General features: G+C 43.1%; 1 protein-coding gene across 1 annotated transcript in view; it reads right to left on the bottom strand.

The window, feature by feature from the left end:
- Window positions 1–23,199, bottom strand: part of eif5b (eukaryotic translation initiation factor 5B) — a 50,788-nt gene that overhangs the window by 3,256 nt on the left and 24,333 nt on the right. Inside the window, exons 18-26 of the mRNA XM_080720722.1 lie at window positions 20,625–20,756; window positions 19,594–19,776; window positions 18,013–18,174; window positions 9,608–9,739; window positions 9,025–9,156; window positions 7,703–7,779; window positions 6,047–6,211; window positions 3,351–3,489; window positions 814–975 (exon numbers count right to left, since the gene is read on the bottom strand). Coding sequence (XP_080576848.1) covers window positions 814–975; window positions 3,351–3,489; window positions 6,047–6,211; window positions 7,703–7,779; window positions 9,025–9,156; window positions 9,608–9,739; window positions 18,013–18,174; window positions 19,594–19,776; window positions 20,625–20,756 — 1,284 coding nt within the window. The remainder of the gene's footprint in view (window positions 1–813; window positions 976–3,350; window positions 3,490–6,046; window positions 6,212–7,702; window positions 7,780–9,024; window positions 9,157–9,607; window positions 9,740–18,012; window positions 18,175–19,593; window positions 19,777–20,624; window positions 20,757–23,199) is intronic.

Genomic DNA, 23,199 nt, shown 5'->3' with positions numbered 1-23,199 from the left:
TTGTGTTGGAATGGTCAGAAAAGGTCAGAAAAGTTTAGAGAAGAGATTCCAGAGAGAGTCCAGAAAGAGACAGAGGAGAAAGTGGTACAGTCAGCTGGGGCATTAAGGCCACTGTGGACTCAGGTCATGCCATTGGTTTGAGGGGCACAAGGCCAAACTGAGGGGCAAACATTGCCTTCATGTCCTCCATGAAATTCCTGCCCTGGCTACAACCACAAGCCACAATGTCTGGCCGTTAATCATTAACAGGCTATCCATAAACTTGTACAATATCTGGGCAACCTAAAAAAGATCATCTGGCCTCTGGTGATAAACCTGACCCATATTTGCATACTGGGCCCGGATTGGTGCCTCACTACTTCGGAGGGAGTGAAATCCAATCACAGTTGAGCGCTGCCAGACCATACCGGCAGATTCTTTCCTGAAGGAGATTCGTCTGGTTTCCAGGCTGTGTGTGCCAGCGTGCGTGCGTGCGTGTGCATGTGTGCTTGTGTGCGTGCGTGTACTGTGTACTGACCCACTGTTTCCCAAACAGTGGGTCAGGACTAAGGCTGGGCGATATTAGAAAAACCTTCGATATTCGATAACGTTGTTGAATACCTCGATATTGATATTACTCACGATATTAGTCAAAACAATTGCATTATATATTAGTTTTTTATGTCCACTATAGTGAACTGTAGTGCACTGAAGTAGTGAAAATAGACGATCTACGATCTGCTGTTTTCACTAGTTTGGGTCCTGGGCAAACGTCTAATGTATTTTTTGGGTCACAGGCTAAAAGGTTTGGGAACCACTGTGTGTAGTGCATACCTTGCTGACGAGGAAGTCTGTGGCTTCAAAGTGTCGTCCGTACATCTTGGGAGACTCTCCAGGGATGGGTTCTATCTTAATGCAGATCTCCTGACCCTTCTTAGCCGTGTCCACCGTCTTATGGTTGATCTCTATGCTGGTCACTATGCCGATGTCCACAAACTGCACGCACGCACGCACGCACACGCACACACACACACACACACACACGCACAAACAAGAGTTCAGCACATGTTCATTCTTAGAAATATACGTCAACTAGAATAGTGGTTCTAGTTGACGTAGGGGGTCCCTGCTTCATCTCTCTCTCTCTCAACTAAGGGGTCCTAACTAGACCAGGAGTCCCCTGGTCTAGTTATTTGTCAACAAAATTGTCAGTTTATTTAGTCTCAGTTTATCATCAAAGCAGTTTATCATCATAGTTTTAGTCAACGAAATGAACACACACACACACACACACACACACACACACACACACACACACACACACACACACACACACACACACACACACACACACACACACACACACACACACACACACACACACACACACACACACACACACACATTTGAAATGTTTATTTATGACCACATAAAGAGAAGTACAAGGATGCCTCATACAAAGGTCATAAATAATGACAGTGCAGTCAGAAAATATGAAAGAACAGCCAGTTACAAAGAGCCTAAACGGCAGAACATTGATACTCTACATACAGTATAGATGACATACTTGTCAGACACAGCGGACATGAGTCATGGATAAAGGAAACAACGCCTCCTCCAGATTGAGCGGCTTCCTATAATGGCTGACACTGAGCAATATTTTGCTAACTGTTTGGCCCTCCTTTTGGAGAGGCCTGCCATTTGTAAGCCCCTCACAACCAACTTGTGCACATGCCCTAGGCTCCCAAAGATAAAAACCAAAAGTGTACATCTGTAGCCTAGCTGTGAGATGGTCTGCACTAGCTGTTGATATTTCAGCACTTTGGTTAGAAAGGCTTCTTCCAAACTGTAATCAAAAGTGCAGCCAACCTCGAGAATAGACACCTCCCTAAGGGTTTCATTCACAACAAAGACATCAGGGGTGTTAGCTGAAATGTTAGAGAACACAGAATCATCATTACACAGGTTAAACATGCTCGGACTCACAGAAGAGTGCTTATACAGCATGATGGAGGACCCAAAAATAGAAGAGATATCTTTTGATATCAAATCTACAATTCTGTCATGCCTACATAATGTAGAGGCCCCTGTATACATGGCAACCATTTAAGATGTGGGACATGGTTTCAGCTATTTGCTCATTGCCATGATTAATACAGTGAGGGGCATGATTGCCTGGAAACCAGATGGAGAGATTAAGTTTAGTTGGCAAAACCTGTAATCTTGCTTTCAAAGTAAAGACAACGATGCACTCATCTATGGCAACATTTTTGAACACAGAGTGAGAGACAGAATGGTCCGCAGCAGGGAGACAAGCAGTCATCCCTTGCAGTCTCAACTGAGTCCAGTGCTGCCGCTGTCTTTGCTGTTGTGCCCACAGGAGGCGACCTCGGGCATTTATCAGACATTTATCACACACACCATCATCATCGGCGGTCACTCGTAGTCGAGTATGACTGTCCTCCTTCTTGGTCCTTGTGGGTCTTCAGGTGGGCATAGAGGCCGATTCTGGACCCGATTATTCTGGAGCAGTGTGGACAGGTGAATGTAGTAGTGTTAGTGGGTTTGGGTTGGGCCTGCTTGGTGGTTGTTCTCTCCTTTCTGATTCTGCGCTTGTCATGTGCAGCATGGTGGAGGTCTTTGTTGTACAGTGCAGCACCCTCACGGACAGTGTTTCTCCAGGTCGCCCTGTCTGCTGCCATGTCCTCCCAAGCTTTTAGATCTATGTGGCACTTCTTTAAGTTTGTTTTAATGTTATCCTTGAATCTCTTCTTCTGGCCACCCGGAGCCCGTTTCCCTTTAACTAACTGGGAATACACTCCCAGACTTGTTTTGGGAGGCGAGAGTCAGGCATTCGGACAACATGGCCAGTCCATCTTAGCTGGTTTTGAGCAATGGTGGCAGTGATGGTAGGAATGTCAGCCTCCTCCAGGACGCTGGTGTTGCTTCGGCGGTCCTCCCAGCTAATCCTAAGGATTTTCCGGAGGCATCTCTGGTGGTAGGCCTCAAGCGCTTTTAAGTGCCTGCTGTATGTTGTCCAGGCTTCTGATCCATACAGAAGAGTGGGGAGCACCACTGCTCTATAGACTAAGATTTTGGTCTTCGGTTGGATGTCATGGTTTTCGAAGACTCTTTTCCTTAGCCTGGAGAAAGATCCACTGGCACTGCTGAGGCGGTGATTAATTTCATCATCAATGATTGCTTTAGATGAGAGGAGGCTGCCAAGATATGGGAAGTGGTCCACATTTTCCAGTTGGATGTTATCACACACACACACACACACACACACACACACACACACACACACACACACACACACACACACACACACACACACACACACACACACACACACACACACACACTCTTACCCCCTTGGAGGGCACACAGAGCGGGCTGCCCTGTCGGAGGACCCCTGCCTCGATGGTGACTCCCATCACTATGGGGTCCCTGGAGTTAAAGATGTACTGAGGGAGGATCTTCAGCTTGACCGGGAACACTGCTACATGTCTGAGAGAGAGACAGAGACACAGAGAGAGAGAGAGAGAGAGAGAGAGAGAGAGAGAGAGAGAGAGAGAGAGAAATTTACATTTTTATATTCATGGTTGGGGCATCTAGTACGGCTGCCTCCCAAGCGCCTTCCTAGGAAGGTCCTCGATGCACGTCCCACTGGAAATGTGGAAGTCTCAGTTGGAACCGTTACCCCCCGCGACCCGATTCCGTATAAGCAGTTGAAGATGGATGGATGTTAACTCATTAAAAGCCTCAGAAATTAACGGATTAAAATATCCAGAGTGCCCCCCCCCCCCCCGGCCCAATTCACTCCCGTTATCTTATTTTGAAGGCCAGAAGTCCACGCGCTGATTACTTCCGGTCTGACGTCATCGCATCCTGCGCCGGAACCGATCGTTGTTATGTGGTGCCATGCTGGATTGCATCGGAGTATTTATACATGTGTTATATAAGCGAGCATCTGCCTCCATCTTCGCTTCTAAAGTGTAGTTTTGAGATAATGGACATTAAAGATGAGATCCCCCGTCCACCTCAATGTTATGGGAAGACTATTTTGTGCTCGTGGAGCCGTGATGATGACAAATCAGTGACGGATTTCGTCTCCGGAGGTTCCTCCATTCTACTCGGTATTGTACTCGCCGTTACAGTAATCTATTACTTTTCGCGAGATATCTCGCGATCGGCACTACTAATACTCGAGTACTTTTCGCGAGACATCTCGCGATTGGCACTAAATCGGTTAATAGGACCCTCTATACTCCTCTATAAAAAAGGGACCAGACTAGCTTGTAGATTTGTTGGTGAGTGTTCCCCCCAGAATAGGAATGCTGGGGTTCAAATGGTTAAAAATCAAGTATGAGTCACTTTCAATTTGTCCTAATTGAAATATTCTTTCAAGTTTTCCTCTGCTGTTATCTTAGGAGGAAGGATTTTACATCTTTACGTAAAGTAATATGACCTGAACACGAAAAGTTAATAAAGTAGCAAATAATTAAGGAGTGCCTGTAAACTGCTCGTGTTCATATTTGGAAGCCTCTGTAATGTCCATAAATCAGTTGTGAGAGGCCTGCAGATTGCAGGAATGCCCAATAAGCCAAGAGATGACAAATCGCCTGACATTTAGTCAGGCGATATTAATAAAACCACTGAATAAATTCCTTACCAAACGATTTCTCCACCAATGTGTTCATAAAGGTGTCTAGTAACATACCTAACAAAGATTGAAATTCAACATCCCTAGGAAAATCTTTGACAGCTAGGGGAATTTTCAGTGTCATTCACTTACTATACGCTAAACTAAACTAAAAAGGAAAAAAAGACTCCCAAAAAACTGCTTTTAGTGGGATGTGAGGGGTCTAACTAGGTGTTTTTAATTATTCTGAATCCATTGTAAGCATTTGTTTTGCACGAAAAACATTCCTTGGGCTTCACTAAACCATCGTTTTGGGGGGGCCAAAAATTGACTAATTGGCAAAATTCTGCTCAGTGTCCGTGATAATTGGCAGTGGCCATATACATGGAGGAGGCCATGCTTCTTGTACCCATGATCTGTATCATGAAACATTGTTGTTGAGTTTCCCCAGTTTGTGCGTCTACTAGAGGTGTAACGATACAGTAACTGAATCGAAAAATCGATTTTAATTTGCAATGATCAACTATATCGATATCGTTTATGCAAAAGCACATATCGTACCGCTTTGGCTTTGTGTCTTATCGGTATCGTTTAACAAAGCAGATAATCGGTATCGAACCGTTTTTCAGTTCAAATAATTGATTATATGGAAACTATGTATTTGTGCCTTAGCAATTTTAAGAAGGAAAATGAAAAAGAGGGGTTAAATTACTTTTCCATTCCATAAAGCTACTCGATAAATGTGTGTAATCTCTGTGTTCATGTCAAGGTGTGGGTTTGTCCATGTGTGTTGAAATATAATGTCCATGTATTTGCTAGAGAACCACAGTGTTTACTTATTTATATCCATAATAGATTTTTCCCTTAACACATTGACCGCCATTTTAACATACCTCCGTACTCCCACCTGCCATTCGTCTCCATAGACTTCCATGTAATTGGGTGTGCACGGATCATGCACACCCATGCCTAGATAATGCACCACGTGTGTCCACATTGCTCACAGCTTTCAAACAAAAAAATCCGAATGGAAATCCGTTCAGGCATTCATGAGATAACAGCCACTATGTTTAACAAAGATGGCTGCCAAAATGGCTGCCATGCTTGAAAGATGGGGTTGCTATGGGGGTTAAACATGCAATTTCGCGATTGCTATCATGCCTACTCCATTTTTTGGGGTCAAAATTAAAAAAAAAAAAAAAAAATTTTTTGAAAAAAATCTTTTTTTTTTTTTTTTTTTTTTTTTTAATTCTCGGGACTATCGGGCCTGGCGGGGAAAGACATTGGAATAATCTCGGGACTATCGGGCCTGGCAGGGAATGAGTTAATGTATCGTTACACCCCTAGAATCTACCATCGCTGGTGTTCAAGAATTCCTGGTTGAACGTGAAATCGAATAAAGATAGTTAAAGGTGTTCTCACTTGAACTCCTCTTGCTTGGCCTTCTTGTAGTCCTCCCGGTACTTGGTGAAGGCATCAAACAGGTGGTAGATGATCTCTGCTGAAAAGATCCTCACTCCCAGACTGTCTGCCATGTCCTGACTGTCCCGCTCGATCTTCACATCGAAGGCCAGGATCGATGCAAACCTGCACGCACGCACACACGCAGACGTAAGCACACACACACACGCACACACACACACACACACACACACACACGCACAAGCAGGATGAGAGGCAGTGTGTTAGTGCAGTGTTTCTAAACCTTTTCAGGCCGCGACACCCAAAATAATCATATTTTAACTGGGGACCCTCCACCCTGACAAGGACTAAGAGTTGAGGCACATGGTTCTATTGTGAAAATTCTCACAATTTCTGCTTCTAATATTTGACAATTTGGTCAATGTTTAATTTTTCATTTTAGAGGTATTAAAAAATCCTTAAATTGTCACTTTAGAAATGTGCAGATACCCTCTATAGACTTAAAACTTTATGTTGGTTTGTTTACAGTTGAGTGAGAAAACAATAAGTTAATCATCTGGGTACCCCCCCCAAAATAATGTGGGGACCCCCTGGGGGTCCCGACCCACAGGTTGAGAACCACTGTGTCAATGTGAAACATACTGTGGGTCATATGTTCCAACATGAATGACACAGGGTCAGTGTGAAACATTCTTAGGGTCATATGTTCCAACATGAATGATACAGGGTCAGTGTGAAACATACTGAGGGTCATATGTTCCAACATGAATGACACAGGGTCAGTGTGAAACATACTGAGGGTCATATGTTCCAACATGAATGACACAGGGTCAGTGTGAAACATACTGAGGGTCATATGTTCCAACATGAATGACACAGGGTCAGTGTGAAACATACTGAGGGTCATATGTTCCAACATGAATGACACAGGGTCAGTGTGAAACATTCTTAGGGTCATATGTTCCAACATGAATGATACAGGGTCAGTGTGAAACATACTGAGGGTCATATGTTCCAACATGAATGATACAGGGTCAGTGTGAAACATACTGAGGGTCATATGTTCCAACATGAATGATACAGGGTCAGTGTGAAACATACTGAGGGTCATATGTTCCAACATGAATGACACAGGGTCAGTGTGAAACATACTGAGGGTCATATGTTCCAACATGAATGATACAGGGTCAGTGTGAAACATACTGAGGGTCATATGTTCCAACATGAATGACACAGGGTCAGTGTGAAACATACTGAGGGTCATATGTTCCAACATGAATGACACAGGGTCAGTGTGAAACATACTGAGGGTCATATGTTCCAACATGAATGACACAGGGTCAGTGTGAAACATACTGAGGGTCATATGTTCCAACATGAATGATAGTGTCAGTGTAAAACGTACTGTGGGTCATATGTTCCAACATGAATGATACAGGGTCAGTGTAAAACATACTGTGGGTCATATGTTCCAACATGAATGATACAGGGTCAGTGTAAAACATACTGTGGGTCATATGTTCCAACATGAATGATAGTGTCAGTGTAAAACGTACTGTGGGTCGTGTTCCAACATGAATGATACAGGGTCAGTGTAAAACATACTGAGGGTCATATGTTCCAACATGAATGATACAGGGTCAGTGTAAAACGTACTGTGGGTCGTGTTCCAACATGGCGGAGGCCTTCATTACATCCTTCTTATGGACAGGACCTATGTTGATACCAGCATACTGTATGTACAGTACACACACACACACACACACACGCACACACACGCACACACGCACACACACGCACAGAGTTATTTTTTGCTAAGTCTCTGGTCAATAATTTGTGTAACAGTTGTCTGATTATTATGTTCATTAATCAATTAATCTTGATAAGAGTCCATACAATACAATGACAGTAAAATCAGTTCTCCTTATACTTCATATAAGGAGAACATGCTCGTCTTAAAGGAGTAGTTCAGCCCATGGAGACTTGAGTTCAATACATTGTTTTTGGTTTTTGTCACATTCCTAAGACAAAAATGTGATTACAATTCATTTAGACCCAATGATTCCGGATGGGGACCCCAACGCTTTGGGTCTCCATCCGGAATCATTGGGGCTACATTTACTATAATCAGTCATTTTGGGGGTGAACTAATCCTTTAAGGCAGGACCACACTGCAAGACACTGAAGTGGTCCTCGGATCGATACAGTATGTCGTTCTTGAACTCGTCTGTCATAATATCGCTGTGCTTTTCACTACACGATTGATCACCGAGAAGGGATCACACACTGTAGGACATTTCACAGGACTCATAATCCAGTTGTAGACGAGAGTGATTGGGTGTTTTTTTTTTAAGTCTGTGTTTCTGGCCAGTGGGAGAGAGTGTTATTGGGGACTCGACATTCGCAGCATGATGCTAAGCGATTGGTTGAGAGGGATGTTTTGGTTTGTGCGCTCACTCAGATCGGGGGATTTGTCAGAAAGCGCCAAAAAAGGTCGGCGACAGCACAATCGGAGGAAATATGTTGCAGTGTGTACTCAGCACTTATGTGTGATGGCCGTTCTCTCTTGGATCAGCGGGTAATGCACCGCCGCCTCTCATGTGGAGACACAAGCGCGCATACAGTAGTGTAAAAAATAAAATAAAAAAGATGATCACAATCCAGCTCTTGCCACCTGTGAGTGCATGCCTGAACCAACACGCGCGCCAGAAGTTTATGGGACTGAGCCCGCTGGCCTCCCTACCTTATCAGCGGCTCCCAAATAATGGGCCCGCCTCTCATTGAAAATTAATTACTAGGACGCGTCAACCACAGTCCGTCTGAAAGTGAACCCAGAGTGGACAGACAGACAGACAGACAGGTACTTACAGACAGACAGGTACTTACAGACAGAGAGACAGACAGACAGACAGGTACTTACAGAGAGACAGGTACTTACAGAGAGACAGGTACTTACAGACAGACAGACAGATACTTACTGGTACTTTAGACACTCTAAGGAACTCCAGCAGAGCTTCCAGTGAACCCAGAGTGGAGGCCTGGACATAAACACCTTTCTCCTCCAGCTTGATGGCATTCAGAGTCTGCTTCAACTCCTTCACCAGCTCATCCTGTACACACACACACACACACACACACACACACACACACACACACACACACACACACACACACACACACACACACACACACACACACACACACACACACACACACACACACACACACACACACACAACTAAGCTTTCAGTAATAACTCTAATTCTAAAACCTGAACCCAACTTCTCAATGTCTTAATCATTACCTGAACATCTTTTCCACATCCTTTTAATCATGAAACCACCATTACTCTAGTGAGAACCAGGAAAATGATTCCCAAAACGTCCATTTCTCATATGTGTTACTATATTTGCAGGGACATCACAAGAGCAGAAATACACACTCAGTCACTCTCTCTCACACAGGCTCTGTGTGTGACTGTGCAAGAGTGTACGAGTGTGTGTGTGTGTGTGTGTGTGTGTGTGTGTGTGTGTGTGTGTGTGTGTGTGTGTATCTCCTTACCCTGAGCACTGGCACCTCGTCCTCCCTGTAAGCCACCAGCAGGGGGAGCCCTGCCAGAGTCTTCTCCAGGTCTTTACCTAGGATCTTCACTCCTTGAGCCGTGTTCACCTCCTTATGCTTCTCATACTGGTTCTGTTAACATGAATATACACCCTTATTACCCCTATGCACCTCCTTATGCTTCTCATACTGGTTCTGTTAATTTAAATACACTTAAATACACCCTTATTACCCTTATGCACCTCCTTATGCCTGTCAAATTGGTTCAGTTAACACGTATATACAGATAATATTGTGTAAAAGCATTGCAGAGAGATGTCATAGCACCCCAAATCATTTTTTTTGTTATCAATTATTTTTATTTTCCATAACATGAAATTAGAGACATACATATGAATAGAACAAGAAAAAGTAAAACATTAATCAAAAGAAAAATGCAATTAACAGACAAACACAAACAATAGCAAAACAAGAAAAGGAAAAGAAAACCCACCCACCCCCTTTCCCCGGACCAACACGGAATGTACAATAGTGCATGCCTGTGCTAGGCTGTTACCACTATATAGTGATTTCTTGAATCATAGCCTTAAGCTTATCTGCAATGTCCGACCACATATTAATGTTTTCTTCTTTTGCTCCGTGTAACCTTGCTATCGACTGCTCTAAATATACTATATCTAGAAAGGTTAAGGCCCACTGGCGAAACGTTAACGTATGAGGAGGTTTCCACCGCGTAGCTACCATCTTCTTCGCCGCCGTTAATCCAGCAAAGAAGATGCGCTTGCGTATATTGTTTAGTTGCAACTGTGAGACGTCATTTAATAAAAATAAAGAAGGAGAAGATATGATATTAATACTAAAAATAGTTGAAAGTTTTGAGGCAACCATATTCCAGAATGACGACACATTTGGGCATTCCCAAACCATGTGAAGGAAGGTACCAATACTATTTGAGGCGCAGAGAGTGCAGTTGGGATTATTCAAAATCCTCATAGCACATAGTCTGCGGGGAGTTAAATAAGTCCGATGAACAAAATTTAAATGAATTTGTTGATGGTCTGGATTTCTAGAAGATAGCCTAATGTTAGACCACACTGTGTCCCAACAAAAGTCAGGGTCCAAATTTGGTACATCATTCCTCCAAACAGTATCAACAGATAGGGGCCCATAACTACAGTCTAATAAAAAACCATAGAGGGTGGAAACCAAACCTCTTGTTCTGTTACCATCACAGATAAACTCATGGAAGGGGTGCAATCTAAGGGGAGCTTGCCATGGGACCCCATAGGTCCTCATGGACGTTCTCAGTTGGAAGTAGAAAAAAAGGGTATTTCCAGGCAGATTGAAGATGTCACACAAATCTCGAAAAGGTCGTAAACCATTTCTATCAAATAAGTCCCCTAATGTACGAATCCCCTTAGCCCTCCACCTTGGAAAGCGAATGGGGCGATCCTCGATTAAAAGTCTTTGATTATTGAACACTGGGGAAAATAAGTTCCATTTACAATCAATCTTACACATCTTTTCAGCTGCTCTCCATACTGCCACTAAATGAGAAATGATAGGTCCAAAGCGAACTTTGCATTGATGTGTAGTTATGTTTGAATAGATAAGATCTCTCAATTCAACAGGCTGCACTAAACTCTCCTCAAGCTCTCTCCAAGAAACCTTATTTGCTGGGTTAAACCAATTTAAAAGGGGGCGGAGCGTGAAGGCCCAATAATAAAATTTAAAGTTGGGCAATGAAAGGCCGCCATCATCTCTAGCACGTTGTAATAGAGAAAGTTTAAGACGAGGGCGTTTCCCTTTCCACACAAACTTAGATATCGAAGAGTGAAGCTTATTCCAGTATTGCGGCGGTGGTGGCAAAGGGAGCATAGAGCTTACAAAGTTAACCCTAGGAAGAACATTCATCTTTATGATTGAAACTCGAGCTTGGAGAGAGTTGGGCAAAGATGACCATCTATCTAAATCAAGACAAATCTTATTTAGAGTGTCACCATAGTTGTTCTTAACAATAGCCTGAAGAGAGGGGAAAATATCTATGCCAAGATATTTGAATTGGCTTACTACTGGGATTATGGGCGGCAGGATAGCAGATCTCATCTGATCATTTAGAGGTAGAAGGGCTGACTTCGTCCAATTAATTTTGTAGCCGGAAATGGAACTGAACTGATCAAAGATTTGAAGGACGTGAGTAATTGACTGTGGTGCATTCTCAATGAACAGTAGAATATCGTCAGCATATAGGGAAATGCGATGCTGTGTGTTGTTAATCGAAACAGGAGTAATATCTGCAGACTGACGCACTGTCTGAGCCAAGGGTTCGAGTGAAAGTGCGAAAAGGAGAGGACTAAGGGGACAACCCTGCCTCGAAGATCTGCCAATCGTGAATAGCGGCGAACAGATCTTACCGGTTAGGACCATCGCTGACGGATTAGAATAAAGTACTTTAACAAAATGTATGAATGAAGCACCAAATCCCATTTTATCTAGTACAGCCCACAGGTAAGACCATTCCAGACGATCAAATGCCTTCAACGCATCGAGCGACAACACTGCGGCGGGGGTCCTCAGCTCCTTAGCCCTATCGATGATATGCAATAGTCGTCTAGCATTATCAGAGGCTAGTCTAGTTCCTATGAAACCTGTCTGATCACAGTGTACTAAGGTGGTCATAAAACCCTGCAAGCGACGCGCAAGCACCTTAGCAAAAACTTTTAGATCAGAATTCAAAAGTGAAAGCGGTCTATAGCTTGCGCAATCTGTGGGATCCTTGTTCTTCTTCAACAATAATGATATAATAGCTACATTCACATCCCTGGAGAAAGAGCCACTTTCAATTGCATATCGAAACATGTCTAGCATCAGCTGACCTAGATCTTCCCAAAAGATGGCATAAAGTTCAGGGGGTATCCCATCCAAACCAGGCGACTTGCCCCTACGCATTGCGAGCACAGCTTCCTGTAATTCCGCCAGATGGAGCGGTCTATCTAAGGCTTCCGCATCCGCCTCGCTAAGGGTTGGTAACTGTATGTTGGATAAAAAATTATTGCATACTGCATCATCGTGAATGACCTCGGAGGTGTAGAGCTCATCATAAAAAGCACGAAACGTGGCATTGACCTCTTTGGGTTCTGTAACCATGGCTCCCGTTGTTGATTTGACACTAACAATATCAGCAAAATGCTCATTGGATCTAAGACGTAAAGCCAGTAAGTGACTGGGTCTTGCACTATTAAAATAGTAGTTTTGCCTTGTGCGTTTCATTTGAAATTCTGAGCGGCGCTTGAGAATGGAGTTAATTTCTTTCTTAACTAGCTCCCTCTGAGTTGCTGTACTAACATCAAAGTTATTTTGGAGAGAATTATCCAAAGTAGAAAACCGAGATTCCAATTCCACCAGTTTGGCTGACCTTAATTTTCTCTGAGTGGACGCATAGAGGGTTGTATTACTCCTGATAAAGCCTTTAATTGCATCCCAAAGAATTCTGGGATCCTCAACTGAGCCTGTATTGATATTTATAAATTCACGCAAACCAGTTTGAAACTGAGCTACAAATGCCGCATCGCGCAGCAGTGTGGTGTTAAACCGCCATCTAGGAGCTCTATCTATAACCTGTTTCAGTGAAGCAACACACAGCACCGCCTTGTGATCCGAGAGTGACATTGGGAGCAACTCTACCTTGGCAATTTTATGAAACAAGCTAACAGGGGCAAAAACGTAATCGATCCTAGAGAATGAAGCATGCCTACCCGACAGAAAAGAAAAATCTCTAACCGTTGGGTTCATTAAACGCCAGATGTCGAGTAAGCCAGTTGAGTTTGCCCAAGCACGTAGTTCTGCAGACGCTAGTGCTTGTTCTCTGCTTTCTACCCCAGTGGATCTATCTAGGTTATGTTGCCATGTTGCATTGAAGTCAGCACCAACAATGATTTTGAAATCCGTCAGTTCCAATAAGGTTTTAGTTAGTAATTTGTAAAACTCTTTGTCTAAAACATTTGGAGCATACACAGAGACTAGTGCTAGCATTTTACCCTCCAAGCGGATTTTAGCAACAGCTATCCTCCCGTCACTGTCAGACCAATCACCCAAAAAATCCAACCTAAGGTTACGTCTAGCCAATATGGCTACTCCCTTGGTTTTGGAAGAAGCAGCTGAAAAGGCTAAAACACGATAATGTTTATTAGCCAATCGGTTGGAATGCTCTTTTAAAAGATGAGACTCCTGTATAAATGCAAAGTCAATTGATTTAGATCGCAAAACCCCCAAAATGCTGGTTCGCTTATGCGGTATATTCGCTCCCCTTACATTGAAACTTAGAAATTTATATTCTGTCATAATTGTGGTTCAAACCATACGCACAGCAAGCACAGTAGAACATTTTAGAATTTCCTAGTTGGTCCCTCACAACAAACCTTCCCAACAGAAAAACAAAACAACCCCAAAAGGAACAGAAAGGAAAAAGCAACATCAAACGAACATAAAAAAACACATAACATTGAAGCTTGAGGGGGAAAACCCCATTAGCATCAGAGTGCACAAAAACAGTTCCCCACCCCATCAACCTATTAGTCAACCTTCATTTCACTCTGTCAGAGAGTGCAAACAAGTAACTGCCCAAAAGTAACCATACATTGCCCTCTGGTGGTTATGTAAATATATAACAGATCACCAAAGTAAAAACAACAACAAAAAAGTGCCTTCTTGTGGCTGAATAGCTCTCAAACATTCCATCAGCTCAAATTATGATCAATCTCCCCACTTCATATCACTTAAATAAATGAGAATGGTATGTTAACATTTCTAGTAAAGAAGGGGGAGAGAAAAAAGAAAAGAATAAAGGGAAAAAAAAATTGAGGGGACTATAACAACTGTAATAATAATAATCAGTCCAGCATTAGGCCCACTTAGAATGTGATAAAGCCCTATAAGCCACGTTAATGCAAATAACCAAACACTTGTGACAGATAAGTGGAAATAAGGCTGTCACCACGACAAGGCACTAATATAATATTAATAATAAAAATAAATAAAAAAGGAAATCAGTGTATATGATATAAAAAATATATGCACTTACATATGTAGTTAGAAATAGAAATTAAAAGCACATCCGGGGGGCCATATGCAGCAAAGCACACACAGTGTTAATGCATACTGCGCCACATACAGCCCCCCCATGCATCCATGCATACAAACCACAATTACTAATTAGAAGGGGGAAAAAAAGGAAAGAAAAGAAAAGTCTGTATACATAAGTATTTACATAAAACACAGTTATGTATGATCAGGAAACCATATACAACACAGCACACATAATGCATACTGCGCCATATACAGCTCCCTGTACATGCCCAAAAGGCCAGTGCAAACTTAGATAAATGTCAATCATATTAGTTAAGTCTGTTTCCGTCTTAAACAGTAAACTACCATACTTCAAACAGTGAACCTACCCAATCACGACTACAAAATAAATATCCCAATACAGAGCTCCCCTCTCCCCCCATCAAGAAATTAACATTTTAGAAGACAACAAGTAAAGTAGGTAAATAACTACCCCCCCCCCCCCCAGACAGCGGATCCACAAGCACGTAGAGCCAACGCGCCACGAGATCGTACATCCGCCAGCTATTGAGATTAGAAAAAAAAGGAAAAAAAAGAACGAGTCAATGAGCCAGGGAGAGAGAGAGAGAGAGAGAGAGAGAGAGAGAGAGAGAGAGAGAGGAGAAGCAGAGATAGGTAGAGAGACATAGAGAAAGGGCGGGAGAGCGAGTGGTCTCTGGAACCGCGGAGCCTTCACAATTTAGACCATATTATTTATATCTGTTTCACCTTAAACAGTAGGCTACATTACTCAATACAAAGGCCAAAGCCCAGTCTCGCCCTCCTACCCGAGAAAGTAGCGTTTTAGGTGGCATAAACGAACCATAAACTAACAACCAACATAATCGCCATTACCTAACAGAAAGAGAGAGAGAGAGAGAGAGAGAGAGAGAGAGAGAGAGACAGACACACACACACACACACACACACACACAGCGAGAGAGAGAGCCAGAAAGAGAGAGAGAGAGAGAGAGAGGGAAAGCCGAGATAGATAGAGAGACATAGAGGGAAGACGAGAGAGAGAGCAGGCTCCGTCCGAACCGCGACACGGAACACGTTAGACAAAGCTTAACAGAGAGAGATAAAACCCTCTATACCTATATAGTAAGCAGCACAACGCTCAATAAGAGCAAAGAAAAGGAATACAATAATAACAAGAACAATGTCCATTATATTCAAACAAAAAAGACAGTGAATTATGCTTATAGCTTTAGCAGCCCTAAATCCTCTCTCCTTGCGGTAACCTAAATTAAAACGAGTAACACCCATCTGCTTACAGATCTTGTTAAAAAATAAAACAAATAAAATAGGTATTATGAAACGAAACACTTGAAAACACAACGTCAAGTCAGATGATGAGTCCAAAACAATAAGTAGGCTTACATTAACAACTCACCCTTTGGGGAGGAGGAGGAGGAGAGAGTGAGGAAAGAAAGACGCTGCGTAAAAGTCATCTCCAAAGTCCCAGCCAGCTTACCAACAGTCCATTAAAGGCAAAAGGATATCACATCGGCAGAATGTGTTTGAAAGCACGCGATCACGAAAGCAAAAGTGTCCCTGGTAAAAGTTAGTTCTCTGTAACTGTCGTCTCATCATCCTGCGTAGCTAGAGTCTCGTCCGCAGCACCTGGAGTCTTGAACTTATCCTTGCAAAAGGCCAGAGCTTCCTTGGGTGAGTTGAAAGTAGAAGTCGCCTCATCCACGGTTATCCAGAATTTGCTCGGGTGCCTTATTCCGTATTTAACTCCTTCCGCGGTGATGGAACGTAGGAATTCCTTTACTGGCCCGAAAGCTGCCCTTCTCTTTGATGTTTCAGCAGACCAGTCGGGGAAAATATACACCTTTTTGCCATTGTATGTCAGTTGGCCTGCTTTCCTGGAGAGCTGGAGTATGCGTTCCTTTACCCGGAAAAAATGGATCCTTGCCAGGAAAGCCCTTGGCTTATCAGAACGTGGATTGCCGGTCCGATGAGCACGATCCACCTCCGGGGGGGAGTCGGGAAACTCGTCGGGGAATGTTTTCTGCAAAAAAGACTGGATAAAGGCCACTGGGTCAGCCTTTTCTAGCCCAGGAGAGATCCCAATCACTCTTATGTTGTTCCTACGACTCCGGTCTTCTGCTATGACGAGCTTCTCCTCCAGATTAGCACATCTTCTCTCCAATTCAGTGATACACATCTGCAAACTGTCCATGGAGGAACCAAAGTTCTCAATGGCCTCCCCATGTTCAGCCACGGTCGTGTTCAGCGTGGCGACTGCAGGACGCAGCTCCTTTCCGAAGTCATCAATCTTCTTCAGTAATTTCTTCTCCAAGCCAAGCATCATGGGTTGAATAAAACCATCCATAAACTCTTTCAGTGATTCCTTGAGGACCTCGCGCAGCATGCTCTTTGTAACCGGAGCGTCAGCGTCGCCCTGCATTGCGCCGGCCATGTTGTCGGCGTTTGCGGTCGGAGACCTGGTACTCCTCGACCTCGTGTTAATCGTATTCGGCATGAAACACGAAACAACTGCAAAAACAGACGCTCACCAGTGTTTTGGGCGTTTAAAGTCTCAAAAGAACTATAAAGGCAGTAAAAAATGGGCTTAAAAAATGTGAAAACTATGCACCTCCACAGAGCTCAACAAACGCGTCCTACTCGGTCGCCATCTTGTCGGAACTCCTCATAGCACCCCAAATCATAACTGACTTCAGAAACTTCACACTGGACTTCAAGCCACTCTGACTTCAGAAGGTTGACATTTCTCTATTATAAATCCTTGTTTTGAGTGGTATCGTGTAATATTGTAACATTTTGAAATATGGACTTTTGATATTCATGAGCTGTATGCCATAAAAGTTCTATATTTGAACAGTTTATGAATAATACACTGGATGTGCAATGTGTCTAGAATATGAAAGTTTCAAGAAATATATTAACGTTTCAAGGAAATCTACTTTTACACAATTTTCAAGATGAATCTGTAGAAACCACACCACTCGGACAGTCGTTGCATTGAGCTGCTGCTGCCAGGCTCACCACTGGTTCCTTATCCAGGAACAGAGACTCTAGCTCAGACACATGTTCACTGATTAACCTTGATTAGCAACTACAGCCTGACAGATGTCTTATTCTTGGCTCCGATGCCATCTCTATCTGGGACAGTCCTCTGCCACCGATCACCGATGTTTGGAACGATATTTTGTCAAAAGCTTCCAAATCAATTTCCTATCAATTCGAAAAACGTATTGAAAACGATTTGATTTACGCAGCCAATCTACAAGAAAATTGAACGTGGTCAGAATGGAGAGGGGAGGAGTCACCTTGACTCGGAGCTCCTTCATTGGAGGAGGCAGGAGGAGTCCTCTGATCTGCGTGATGATTGGTCCCTCCACTCCGGGGACGATGATGGTCTCTCCTTCCCTCAGAGAGCCGTTGATCAGGATCACATCGATGGTTGTTCCCATACCTGGGAGGGCTTTCACCTGCACACACACACACACACACACACACACACACACACACACACACACACACACACACACACACACACACACACACACACACACACACACACACACACACACACACACACACACACACACACACACACAGTTATGGATGCAGCCAATGGCAGCCTTCATATGAAATGACTGCCACAGATACAATTTCGTTTTTTTTAGGTGCTCCCGTAACAGGAGCTAAGCTCCAACATCTGGCTTTGACCGGTTCCCAAACTGGTGGGAAAAAGAAAGAGTTCAAAAATGTCCGGGGCTTATAAGTAAACTGAAGCGTGGTCTACATCTTGCTTAGATATGTCCTACATCTGTCCTACATATGTCCTAGATATGTCCTACATCTGTCCTAGATATGTCCTACATCTGACCTAGATATGTCCTACATCTGTCCTAGATATGGCCTACATCTGTCCTAGATATGTCCTACATATGTCCTAGATATGTCCTACATATGTCCTAGATATGTCCTACATCTGTCCTAGATATGTCCTACATCTGTCCTAGATATGTCCTACATATGTCCTAGATATGTCCTACATATGTCCTAGATATGTCCTACATCTGTCCTAGATATGTCCTACATCTGTCCTAGATATGGCCTACATCTGTCCTAGATATGTCCTACATCTGTCCTAGATATGTCCTACATCTGTCCTAGATATGGCCTACATCTGTCCTAGATATGTCCTACATCTGTCCTAGATATGTCCTACATCTGTCCTAGATATGGCCTACATCTGTCCTAGATATGGCCTACATCTGTCCTAGATATGTCCTACATATGTCCTAGATATGTCCTACATCTGTCCTAGATATGTCCTACATCTGTCCTAGATATGGCCTACATCTGTCCTAGATATGTCCTACATATGTCCTAGATATGTCCTACATCTGTCCTAGATATGGCCTACATCTGTCCTAGATATGTCCTACATATGTCCTAGATATGTCCTACATCTGTCCTAGATATGTCCTACATCTGACCTAGATATGGCCTACATCTTGCTTAGATATGGCCTACATCTTGCTTAGATATGGCCTACATCTTGCTTAGATATGGCCTACATCTTGCCTAGATATGGCCTACATCTGTCCTAGATATGACCTACATCTGTCCTAAATATGTCCTACATATGTCCTAGATATGTCCTACATCTGTCCTAGATATGTCCTACATCTGTCCTAGATATGTCCTACATCTTGCCTAGATATGGCCTACATCTTTTCCTATGCAAACCTCTATAAAGTCTTCAATCAATCATTCAAAAACCATAAGTGAAAAGAACATCACATTTCTAAAATAGAGGGCACACACACACACACACACACACACACACACACACACACACACACACACACACACACACAGAGAGCGGGGTCCCCTACCTCCATGACCTGAGCCCTGAGCTCGTCACAGTGTGCCAGCCTCTTTGCCAGCAGCGTCTGGGTGAGCTCCACCAGCAGAGCGATCAGGTTGCCCATGCCATCCCCGCTGTGGGCAGAGGTGGGCACCAGAGAGACGAAGGTCCTGGGGTCCTTGTTCTCATGGAACAGCGCTGCGTTCAGACCCTGCACACAACAACAAAAACACACTTTTATCATCAAAACATAGAGGGCTGTGGAACTTCCTAGATCAGGAGTCTTCAAGAGGGGGGGTCTGCCAAATCTTTGTTAGGATCATTCTTTTAACGACTTGAACCCTCGCATCCTTATTCTGAGGAGAACTTTAGCCAAAAATAGCAGATCTACAAGCTCTCAACGCCTCGCAGTAAATCGGCTATTTTCTGAAAATAGGTTTGGTGTAGAGGTAAAAAAGAGCAGACCAAGTACAGAGAGCGAAAGGTCAAGTTTACTAAGTATCAACGATTTAGGTGGTTAAAAAACACATTAACATGAATCCAACATAGACTGATGACAGTGCTGTCAAACAAATCTATGAATCTATCTATGAAATCGATGAAAATGTGCATCACACATTTATACAATATCAATATGTAGAGGGGGGCCCTGCTTCATCTCTCTCAGCTAAGGGGCCCTTGGCCTGAAAACGTAGAAGACCCTTGTCCTAGATGCATTACTAAAGTAATCAATTTCCTTGATAATCTTTAGGAAACATTATAAAGACACTCAATAGTTCCAAAATTCTAAAATAGCTTTAGAGAGACACATCAGGAGGAAATCTATTTAACCCATTTAGGCCTAACCTATAGTTAGGCCTAAATCAGAAATTAGCCTACAAAAACAAATATGTTGCTACATACTGTACATGTACTGTAAGCCCCTCCCATACACTAAAATGTGTACCCGGCTCGAAAGTTATAGATTTATTTGGTGTAATAAAGCATCTGTCGCATTTTGGAGCCCTCAGTGTGCCAGCGTTTATTTATTTATCTTTCACATTCAGTTCATTACTGTACCAGCTGGGCGAACTCTACGATGACGGCCTTGGCTCGCTCGTCAAACTCGTCTTTGGTGTTCTTCTTCTGTTTCTTCAGGGTGGTGACCACGTCTGTCTCTGGACTCTTCTTCCAGTCGTACAGACGATCGATCTGGCATGGAAATAAAGAAAACATCATTCATATGAACTCTTCTTCTAGTCATCAGACGATCGATCTGGCATGGAAATAAAGAAAACATCATGCATATGAACTCTTCTTCTAGTCATACAGACGACCTGAAGTAAACTTTATGTACCGTAAATCACCAATTAATCGCCCGGTGGCAAACTGCCGCCGGGTCCCATATATCCGCCCGGGGTCTGACCCCATTTTGCGCAATAAACGCCTGATTCAAATAAGCGCAAGGTTCGTTTAAGCGCCTGGGCCGTTATTTGCAATTAATATTATCCTTATTATGTTTTATGTAAGAGCCCGGGCTATTATTTGTTTGGTTGTTTGGTATTATTTGCTATTTATTAAACTGGTCATTTATGTTGCATGGCAGTGGTGCGCTGAAAACTGCAAATCTACTACAAGCTCACAACAGCAGTGCTGTGACAGCACGTTGCAACACACCGCACTCGCTGTGCGTCGCTACGGGTCATATGTTGCATGACGGTAGTGCGCTGAAAACAGCAAATCTACAAGCTCACGGCCCTGTGGACAGACACTTCTAAGCCAAATGTATATGGTGCTCAGCCCAGTGCTGCGCCATGACGCGCGTCGGGGAACAGATTGCCAAAGGACACCAAAAAAAGAGAGAGGAAAAAAGGAGTCTGCTGCTATCTGCGCACTGACCATCATTCATTACTGTCTAAAACGTTGCTACAATGCAAAGTTTGCGTGAGTAGGCCTACTTTAATGGCAAAACATTGTGATGGAGAAAGACTGGCCAATAAAGAAAAGAACAGCTGGATCAGAATAAGTCATTACCTACTGTTGCTGCCTCTTGTTATCCAGTCCACATTTTGAAGAAGTAATCCATTATTTTGAGGTTCAAGGGGAATGCAGAAGGTTTAATCATAAATTAATGCAATACCAAAATGGTTTAATGTCAGGATAGTGGAGCTGTTCAGTGGTCATGTCAGCGAGTCCAGTCAGAGCACAGCTGCAGGACTTCTGCGCTAATTGGGTCGTTGACGACTTCTAGATGCGTCTTTGCTGGCATGCGGTAATTGATTCTTTTGGAGAAAGTTTACCATAGTATAGTAAACCTATATATATTTTTTAAAAAGGCTTTCATACACTCTTGATATTTTTTAAATGAGGTTTGGTCTAATAGATCGAAATGTGCTATTTTCTGGGTGTTGGTAACAATTAAAATAATAATAATAATAATCATAATTATAACATTTATTATAACATTTTGATTATTAATACTATTATATAGTTTGAGAAAGAAAAAATTACCAAATAATGGCCCAGTGCTGGCCAGTGCCAAAATAAATAAAAGCCTGTTACCAATAGCCGCCTGGTCCCTTTTAAGCGCCCGGGGTCCGACCCCATTTTGCGAAATAAACGCCCGGGCTACTAATTGGTGATTTACGGTATATTAACTACAGACGATCAATCTGATGTGGAAGTAAAGTAAAGTTGTTTAATAACGTTTTTACAATATTCTACAGTCGAGTGACTCTGCATCTACTTTTCAACAGCAGGGGTAATATACGAAATCAAGGCATTTAGTGTGATAATAAATTAAACGTTAAATTATTATTATTGTCCGTCCGACCTACACCACATCCTCCCATCGTCCCTTAACAGGGTAAATGGTGCATTTATATAGCGCTTTTATCCAAAGCGCTTTACATAGATTGTGCATTACATTCACCCATTCACGCACACATTCAAACACCAGTGGCAGAGGAAACCATGCAAGGCACCAAGCTGCTCACCGGGAGCAATTAGGGGTTCAGAGTCTTGCTCAAGGACTCTTCCACACTAACTCAGGGGGAGCCTGGAATCGAACTGGGAACCCTTCGTGCTATAATAACGGTCTCTCTACCCCTGAGCTATGCCGCCCCATCGTAAGAGGGGTTCTGCTGTCCTGAACCCTAGGGTCACCCTAGTCTCGCGTGGCCAGACTGTTGACTCCCACAATTAGCAAATGCTCCCGTCATACAGTCTGGGAGACGGAAGTTCTAACCATGAGTATACCATAAAGCGGATTGATGCACCCGTTCCCTTGGTGCAGCTGCGACGACAAGTCCTACTGGAAGCCTTATGTCTTCTTTCAATATTCTTTGGTGCGTTATTTTGTCTTTCTCTGATGTCGTTGGTATTACTTCCATAATGTTTTCAAATATTTTCTTAAAACTATACGCACATAACAAGAATATGCCGCTCGAATGACTCTGTCTATGCTAGTGTGCTTCTGTTGTGTTTCCAATGGGACTACAGTTCATTATAATGACTGTCTGTGCTAGTGTGTTTCTGTTATGTTTCCAATGGGACTACAGTTCTGTGCAGCAGTGACTACAATACTTCTGTTACTTGGCTTTCGGGAGGTGTAGTTCCAACTATTCCAGAGATTGTGGAATAGTTGTCTGGTGGT

Source organism: Nannobrachium achirus (genome assembly GCF_963921795.1).
Source record: "Nannobrachium achirus genome assembly, chromosome: 24".
Lineage (NCBI taxonomy): Eukaryota > Metazoa > Chordata > Actinopteri > Myctophiformes > Myctophidae > Nannobrachium > Nannobrachium achirus.
Note: the sequence above shows the minus strand (reverse complement) of the source record. Positions and strands in the feature narration are given on the sequence as shown.